Source organism: Bombus vosnesenskii, unplaced genomic scaffold, assembly GCF_011952255.1.
Source record: "Bombus vosnesenskii isolate JDL3184/JDL3185 unplaced genomic scaffold, Bvos_JDL3184-5_v1.1 scf7180000013449, whole genome shotgun sequence".
NCBI classification, from domain to species: domain Eukaryota; kingdom Metazoa; phylum Arthropoda; class Insecta; order Hymenoptera; family Apidae; genus Bombus; species Bombus vosnesenskii.
The window spans coordinates 227,650-236,357 of record NW_022883059.1 but is presented as its reverse complement, the minus strand read 5'-3'; the positions used below and the strand labels follow the sequence as shown (position 1 = coordinate 236,357).

Here is an 8,708-nt window from a genome sequence, read left to right as displayed (position 1 = left end):
ATTGTTTGTTGTTTTATATAAATTTATTTTTTCGTTTGACTTCCTCTTCTCTTTTAATTTCACTGTTAAGACCGAAACTCAATTCATTTACCCCGATGGATTCTGTCGCCACGATTTTCTTGCCTTTTGAGTTTAGCTATCGAGGATAATTCTAACGATCCTCTCTGTGTGGGACTCGTGTGATTTCGCCAGCCTTGCCCAAAGACGGGTAATAATTTACCAACAGTGGGAGGAGGAAGGCGAAGATCAGTGGGTGTTTCAGTAGCTGAAAACACCGTTCGCACAAGCCGACACAACGGACAACTCCTTTGTTTAAAATTTAAGCAATATTTCTATCTTTAAAACCGTAAATGAAATCGATGATAGGAGGTTTTGATTCAATTCTCGAGGACAACGAGATTGCCAGAGAAGAAGAAAGTTTTTTAAATTTAATTTGCTTGCCTTGAGGAAAAGGTGCTATCTCGTGCCATCACTCCAGCTGTCCCGGTGATCGTCGAAGGTTGTTGGGTTTATTATTTAATCTCGAATATAGTTTTCTATCAACCTTTACTTTATTAAACTATTTCGATACAAATTGAGTGACTTGCTAACTGAATTGATATCGTAATGAAGGCTTAAAATTTTACTTTATTTAATCGCGACTCTCTTCTCTTTATCGAAAAACTAAAGACCTCGAAACGCAAAATACTTATACAAATTTCTAGACGCAAAGAATAATGAGCCGTAGTAACAAACGATCGCAAACTAATGAACGAATAATGCACGAATAATGAACTAATAATGAACGAATAAAGAATTAAGGAACGAATAATGCACGAATAATGAACTGAAGAACGAATAAAGAATTAAAGAGCGAATAATGCACGAATAATGAACGCCGCGCTATGTTGCATCGCTTATTTATAATGCCATCCCCCACGGGGTGGTGGTCCGCTGTTGCAGTTTGGGCTTCTTGGAATCGTACGTGACAAAATGTAAATTCCATATTTCGACTTAGTTTTTTATCAGTCCTGTGTTTCCGCTGAGCTAGCGTCTAGGAGATTTGAAGCATTCCACGCTGATCTAGTCCGTTCCGCGAGAAACTTCCACGTGCTGTACCGTGGGAATTACCGGTGTTTCTTCGGCGCGTGGAAGGGCTGGTGGCTGCAGCATCATTATTATTTTAAAGTTTGCTCGGGCAACACGCGCAACTCCGCTGCTCTCCCATAACAAAGACCTCCTCCTTCGAATTGTTTTGCGTAAGTTTGGATGTTTGCATATTAAGATTGTTTTGTGATTTTGATTGTTTTTTCCTTTTTTGCTATTTCCTTAGGCTTCGGTGATCGACGTTCGAACCATGTTTGCTGAGTCGTTTCTATCAGAGGTTCCTTTCCAGACTTCCCTGGTACGTATTTAGTCTTATTTTTAGTTCGTTTGGTTCGTCCTGTTTCGTTTTATTTAAAATATACCGTGTTGTTTCCAGCCCAAGCGAAAGTGGGATTCCGAAGAGGTTTTGGAGGCGCATCTTCGTCACCATGCTTCTGGTAGAAAGGGAATTTCCCCTGTTGTGCGCTATTGGTGTATGTGTGAGTTCAGCGAACTTTATCCCGGAGCTCCTTGCTTCGATTTTGATTTATTGTAGCTGTCTCAATTTTGTTGGTTCGCTGTTTTGATGTTCCTTATTATTATTAATTTTGTGTTCAATATGTGTATATATATATATATATATTTTTTTTAGTCTGATAGTGTTAGGTTATCTATTTTACATTTGTTAATTTTTTAATTTTATATTTCCCCCCTTTTATTTAAATATATATATATATTTTTATATTTGTAGTTGCCCATAAAATTTATTAAAGAAAAGTGTTAACAATGTGTTTTCATGATTTGTTTCTCGCGCCTGACTTCCATTAATCCCTAATATTCCTGTCGCCATGACGCGTGTAAATCCAACATGGCCGCTCATAAATGTCATCAGTAAAGTTTTTAGTGACGGGTCTTTAGTTTTGTTTGATATCGAAGTAATTTTCGTCTGTCGCTCGTTTTTTCCTTATTCTACCGCAATTAGAACATTTATTTATTAATATTATTAAATAGTATAACTCGTGTGAATATACGTATATATATATATATGTTTATGTTGTGTGTCACTTCAGTATAGCTAATGTTTTGTAATTCTTCGATTGCATTATTTATTGTTTCGAGTAGTTTATTTCATAGAGTATTCGATAATATAAAACATATGCACTCACACATACATACATATATATATATATATATACGTATTTATATGCATATCTCTCTTGCCCATATAGTGTTCATACGAAATGAAATGTTAATTATTTATTTTATATTAATTTCTTTTAATAAGATAGAACACACACACGCACGCGTATATATGTATATATTTCTGGCAAAGTGATTTTCATTCAGATTCTTTAGTGATATAGTGTTGTGTATTTGAGGTTATGTGTCAATCATTTGATTTCATATATACATATATATCTTGTAGTGTGACAACATAGTATTGAAGGTTTTGTTTCTAGATTATTGTGCGTTTAGTGTGTGTTTACATATTTGTGTTTGATGATAGAATTTCTGTATGCAATTACTCAGGTCGTTGCGGTATTAATTACTTTGAGCGTTTGGGCTATCGACAGGTTGTCGCTTAGTCCCAAGTGTTGCGTTGTGTGTTCTATTTCTTTTGTAGATTATTAATAGTAGTTTTAGTTTAGAAAAATAAATTATTTATATGTTTATATAGAGACATGCATGTTTCATAATGTAATTCTTATATTATAATGCTCTACCGGCATGTAGGCTAGTTTTAAGTATGTATTTTAGATTGTAGAATGCACATAGATTAGTAGTAGGTTAGAATATAGATTTTTATAAGTTTGTATAGAGACATGCATGTTTCATAATGTAATTCTTATATTATAATGCTCTACCGGCATCTAGGCTAGTTTTAAATATGTATTTTAGATTGTAGAATGCACATAGATTAGTAGTAGTTTAGAATATAGATTTTTATATGTTTGTATAGAGACATGCATGTTTCGTAGCGTAGTTCTTATTTTATAACTCTTTACCGGAGCATAGCCTGTATCTTAGATTGTCGATTCGAGCGTACATTAATAGTAGTTTAGTTTAGACTATAATATATATATATATATATATATATATAGACATGCATGTTTCGTAATGTAGTTCTTATTTTATAATTCTTTACCGGAACGTAGGCTAGTTTCAAATATGTATCTGTTTAATAGAATGCGCACACATATATATATGTTTCTGACAATGTAACTTTTATTTCTTTAATAATACAATATTGTATGTTTTATGTATTCGTTAGACTATTAGTTTTTAACTTTGTATATACTTATATTTCATAAATTGATAATATTGTATTTATTGCATAGTATTATAAGCGCTAACTCTAATATTTACTAATTTATTACGTGCCTAGCATATATGTTTATACTTATATGTGACTCTTCAAGTTGATTGATTAAAATATATTTATATATACTCGTATTTCTGGCGTTTCAATTATTTCCCTTTCCGTAGTTATTCTTATTTCCTGGTTTATTTGTTTGGTTCGTAACTCGTTCAATCCGTTAGCTGGTTTCATTTATTTTATTTTATTTTATACTGATTGGATTTATTAGTCGCCCCTCACTTTGTTAATCCTTCCTTTAGTTTCGCGGCGCCGTGTGTTCGTTTGTGTATTCAAATCTTTATTCGCGCGTTTTGTATAGAATAGTTTTCTTGTTCTCGTTACGGCGCGTGCGGAGCGCGGGACGTGACACCCCCGCCCTTGGAGTTCAAATTTCCAAAGGAAATTTGACTGATGGTATCTCTGAGTTCGCTCAAGGCGGATGTAGATGGCGTTGATTGTTGAGTGACTACTGGTGTTATCGATATTCCTCTAGGTTGTGCCGTTTGATCATCGATATTTCGTTTTCCTTTGAGGTATAGTAGCAGGTGGGTAACTGAGCCGCATATTGCTCCTAATAGGGCGATTCCACATCCGTAAGTTTCACGTAACTGGTATCCGTGTATGGCTATATCTATTATCGTCTTGATTAATTTAAATATTACAAGTATTCCAAATATTGCTGCACTGACAGTTCCAAATTCCATAAAACCATTCCATAAGCTTGATACGGTATTTTTTGCTATTGTCGTTAATGTGTTTTCGTCCATTATTCCCAGAATGTTTACTGTTCCAGGGACGATTGTTTTTCCTGTTGCTCCTCTGGCCAATGTGTTCAAAACTGCAGATTTTTCTGCCGGGAACATGACGTGGTCCCGAAGTGCGTCGAGGTCCTTTTGGGTGTATATTCCGCTCGTGGCCAACGACGATGGTGCTGAATATTGCCACGTTTGACGTACGTCCGGGCGAAGTTCCTGTGGTGCAATTGTTTCCATGGGTTTTGGTACGAATTTGTGCCAGAGTCCGTCGATATTGTATAGTGTAGGTAGTACCGCGCTACATTCTCTGTGGTTTCCGTGTTGCGTTAGAATGTGTGTTTTTGGCGTTAAAAATGCGGTGCGATTCCCTTGCCAAACAGGTAGTTCCGAGTAGCATTCTGTTGTATGTCGTACTTTTACTTGTACCGGAATGCATTTGACTATGTGGACTGCTTCTCCTGCGATCAGGGCCATGTGTCCTGGAGTTTTGGTTATGGTATAGGCAAATTCATCGGGCAGTAAGATTGCTAAGCTTAAAGCATTCTCTATTAGTTTCTTCTGCATGGTACATCTTTGTGTCAATATATCATGGTACAATGTTGTCATTTGTCGTTTAATATGTTTCTCTACGTAGATGAATTTTGAGTTGACGTATGCGAATATGTCCAAGTTTTCGACTGCTGTCTTCCTTTTGGAGATGAACGTATTTCCTCTTGTTGTTTCTAATAGGAACAATTTGGGGTGTTCGGTGGATAGTAGGGTATATCCACACAGTGGCTGTTCTCCGGTTTTAGTCAGTGCAAATGTTACTTCCTGCGTTGTTAGTGCGTAAACTGGTTGTGCTGATTCTCTATTGGTTTTTATTTCCTGGATCTTTGTAGCAATTCCTTCATATAGTACATCGTACTGATCAAATTTGCATGGTGAGGGTGGTTGTGGTTGCCAATAAGTGTATCCGTCTTCAGCGTCTAGACAGTTTCCTTCGCTAAAGGTACATACCGTTCCTGATTTCAGTAGAATTTTGTTCGCCTCGATCCGTACTGGCACGACTGCTGATTTTAAACTTATCCTCACTGTTGCTTGTACGACAACCTTTTCCCAGCTCCCGTATGGGTCTACATACTGTGTTCCCTGGCAGCTGCCGTCGTCTGTTAGCTTGCCGGCTAGGACAAGCGACCTTGTTTCTGTTGCATTATCCTTTAGACCAACTATAAGGTTTTGTGGTCCGAGTGAAAACGTGCCGTCTTGGTGCATCCTTGCACATTGTTGGGCGGTTGTTTCATGGAGGTATTCGGCGAATCCGTTATGCACTGCCGACGTGTGAGAGTGCATGCCGCAGTAATATACAATTCGAGTTATTTGCACCTTGCATTGCCTTACGTTGGTAAATTCAAATTCTGAGAGTTGAAGTAATTGTATATAAATATCTTGGGTTTCAGTCAATGTAGGCTGTATGCTGCAGTCCCCGATGGAGTTTAGAGAGATAGTGGTAACATTGAGGTGGTTGCCGTTGCAGTCATATCCTACCAGGCCGTATGTTATTTTGATGAGGGTGAGTACGATGACTAGGTGGTTCATCTTCCTATCAACAATTTATTAAATTGTTTCTTACTCTCGGGTTTATTAGAAATAAGAATAACCTTTTATTATTATTAATTTACATATATAAAAAGTTTATATTTATATATTTTTTTTCTCTCCTTTTTTTTTTTTATTACAAATATAGCTCGTCTTTGAATATATATATATATATGTGCGTGTAATGGTAAATATAACGACTTATTTTACGAGTCACTTGGATTATCAATAGATATTGCCTACTTTACAACATGCGTGTATATATATTGGTAAACATAAGTGAAAATTATATGTATAGTTATAGATGTTGTTTGTTTACAGATGGATAGCAAAAGTATTTGGTTTCGTGAGTGGCGTACAGGTGCTTTACAGTTCTACGGTGCGGATTGCTATTCCTTGAACTAAAAAAAATTTCTTTCGAGATGAGTCTGATTATTGTAAACGATCGTGCATGGGAGGATTTTCTGCAGAGATTCGAAATGCTCTCTGGATTCCTCGTGAAACGTCTGGACAACACCTACATGTTCTTCCATCCGTCGTTCAGAGAATGGTTGATGAATTCGCTATCAGTTCTGTACACACATACAAAAATAGTTAATATATATATATATATTATATTTTTTTTATATATATATATATATATATATATATGTTTCATTCGGACCTGTTCCTTGTATGAATACTGTATCTCTGTATATTATATATATATATATATATATAATATGTTATGATTATGTTAGTTGTTATTTATTATATATACTTTCCTTAACTCTCTCCCTCTTTTTTTTCTTGTTTTTTTTTTTATTAGTACCTAACATTGCTATTATGATGCTGTATTACAATGTATTGGCTATTATTTGTGATGAGGTGCGTATGTGTGGGGTACGCGCGACGAATTTTTCAACATGGTCGCTTGCGTGTATCGTTGGTTTAATGTCAACAGTAGCGTGTTGTTGAAATAGCTAATTAATTGTTAATTACTATAATTTTTATTTAGTAGTGTTTCTGTAATATTGTTTTGTGTATTATGATATTGTGTGTGTCAATACCGTGTGTTACTTAAATGTGATAGCATGGATTGTGTTGTTACCGAATTTCAATAGTCATTGTTTTGATTATACACGACTTGCATTTGTATAAGTCTTGTTTAATTTAGTTAATGTTTTTTGTGTATTGTGTTACCAGATATTTTGTGTAGCGTAACTTTATTCTTTTGCACCGAGTTCGGTCATGTTGTTAATATTTAGTTAGTCTATCTTGATTAATTTCTAACCTATTCCTGTGTTTATTAACCTTTCTTATTTTTCCTATTAATTCATTATTGCATGTACTTGCTATCTGCTATTATTTTGTGTATGATATGAGTTAGTTCCCTTATTAGTGATTAAAATCTACTTGTTAGATTAACATTGTCTGTAATTCTTCAGGTTCTACTCTTTCGATGCTGCATCACTTACCTAGAGCATTCCCACAACATCATCTGATTGTTCGATATGCCTTAAATACTTACTACGGTTGTCTTCAATCGTCTTATATCTGTAGCCATAAAGGTACTGTTTAGTTTATTTAATTTAATATGTGTATAAGGCATTGTGTGTGCGACCGCTATTGTGCATTACAAAATCCGCTTCTACATGTTAGATATAATAATATAACAATACTACGTAGATTAATACATAATAAAATATCCTTTTACTTTCAATTAATCTATCTTAATTATTTTCTAACCTCTTTCTACACTTATCAGCTACTTTATTTCTTCTTGTTAATCTGCAAAATTCATGCATGTACACTTCCTTGTCTGGTGATTAATTGTTCACGAGGTAAGTTGCACCTTCACCGTTTTAATTATTCGTTGAACTAACACGTTTCACATTCAAACAGTAATCGGAGCACTCGTAATAAACTTCTTTTCCTTTTCAGGGTTCCGCTATCTGTGTTGTTCGACGAACAGTGGCATGCTTCCACAGTATTGTTATGACATTTAGTACTGTTGTAACTTGCATTAAGGCAGTTGAAGTTAATTTGTTCATTTATTCTTCAGCTGGCTGTTGTACATGGTGTTCCGCAAACAGGGAGCCATAACCTATTTTGCACGTAAACCTTCTTGTATTATTATCACTTGTTCACAAGGTAATTTTCACTTCCACTCTTTTAATTATTTATTGAATCAACACGTTGTATATTCAAACAATAATTGGAGTACACCTGATAATTTTCTTTTTTTTTCTTTTAGGTTTCCGCTATCTGTATTATTCGATGGACAGTGTCACACTTCCTTTTGATTTATTCACAATATAGTTATAACACTTAGTAACCTTGCATTTTGCACTGAGACAATTGAGACTAATTTATTCACTTATTTTAGGTTGCTGTCATACGTTATGTTCCACGAACAACGATCCATAATCTATACTTGCATGTACACTTCCTTATTTGTTGATTACTTGTTCTCAAGGTAACTTTCACTTTCACTCTTTTAATTATTTGTTGAATCAACACGTTTTATATTCAAACAATAATTAGAGTACACATAATAATTTTTCCTTTCCTTTTAGGTGTTCGATATCTGTATCGACGAACAGCACTACAATATACACTACTGCACTACGTTGCCCACTGAAATCACTTTATTCATTGCTTATTTCGATTATGCGCTAGTTTTAGCTTGTTTAAGTGCACCGTTCGCGGAATCCCTTTTACTTCAATCTTGACGTTTTGTTCTGCAAGATTTCTAGCACTTTGTGTCGTCTAATATATTGATGGGAGAATTTTCCTTACTAGGTTCTTTTAATAGATATATCGAGTCTCCTGTTTTAAAATCTTGAAGGTTGATTCGTCGATTGTTGGTCTTAGTTTGGACTTTATCAAATTTTCTCTTGCCATTCGTCGTACAGTGTTAATTTTATTGAACAGATCTTTGAGATATTCTGCGCATGTTGGTTCCGTGT

The 8,708-nt window shown here is 35.0% G+C and overlaps 1 protein-coding gene and 1 long non-coding RNA gene across 7 annotated transcripts; one reads left to right on the top strand and one right to left on the bottom strand.

Moving 5' to 3' along the window:
* The first annotated feature begins 825 nt into the window (after nucleotides 1-825).
* On the top strand, nucleotides 826-8,367 carry LOC117238336. Of its 6 annotated transcripts, none has more exons than XM_033503194.1 (5): nucleotides 826-1,238; nucleotides 1,313-1,384; nucleotides 1,463-1,565; nucleotides 5,619-5,731; nucleotides 6,079-6,168. In XM_033503194.1, exons 2-5 carry the CDS (start codon nucleotides 1,337-1,339, stop codon nucleotides 6,160-6,162), a joined length of 348 nt encoding a protein of 115 aa, XP_033359085.1. In that variant the 5' UTR covers nucleotides 826-1,238; nucleotides 1,313-1,336; the 3' UTR covers nucleotides 6,163-6,168. The 6 variants fall into 6 exon arrangements, 1 of the variants encoding a protein (XP_033359085.1); XR_004494171.1 differs by lacking the exons at nucleotides 826-1,238; nucleotides 1,313-1,384; nucleotides 1,463-1,565; nucleotides 5,619-5,731; nucleotides 6,079-6,168 and adding exons at nucleotides 6,657-6,699; nucleotides 7,185-7,307; nucleotides 7,681-7,726; nucleotides 7,802-8,215; nucleotides 8,316-8,367; XR_004494175.1 differs by lacking the exons at nucleotides 826-1,238; nucleotides 1,313-1,384; nucleotides 1,463-1,565; nucleotides 5,619-5,731; nucleotides 6,079-6,168 and adding exons at nucleotides 3,855-4,017; nucleotides 4,218-4,462; nucleotides 7,185-7,205.
* LOC117238338 lies at nucleotides 6,920-7,580 on the bottom strand. Its single transcript, XR_004494176.1, has 2 exons — nucleotides 7,486-7,580; nucleotides 6,920-7,293 (listed from the first exon to the last, which is right to left on the bottom strand). It is a non-coding gene; the product is annotated as an uncharacterized LOC117238338 (long non-coding RNA).
* Nucleotides 8,368-8,708: the final 341 nt, after the last annotated feature.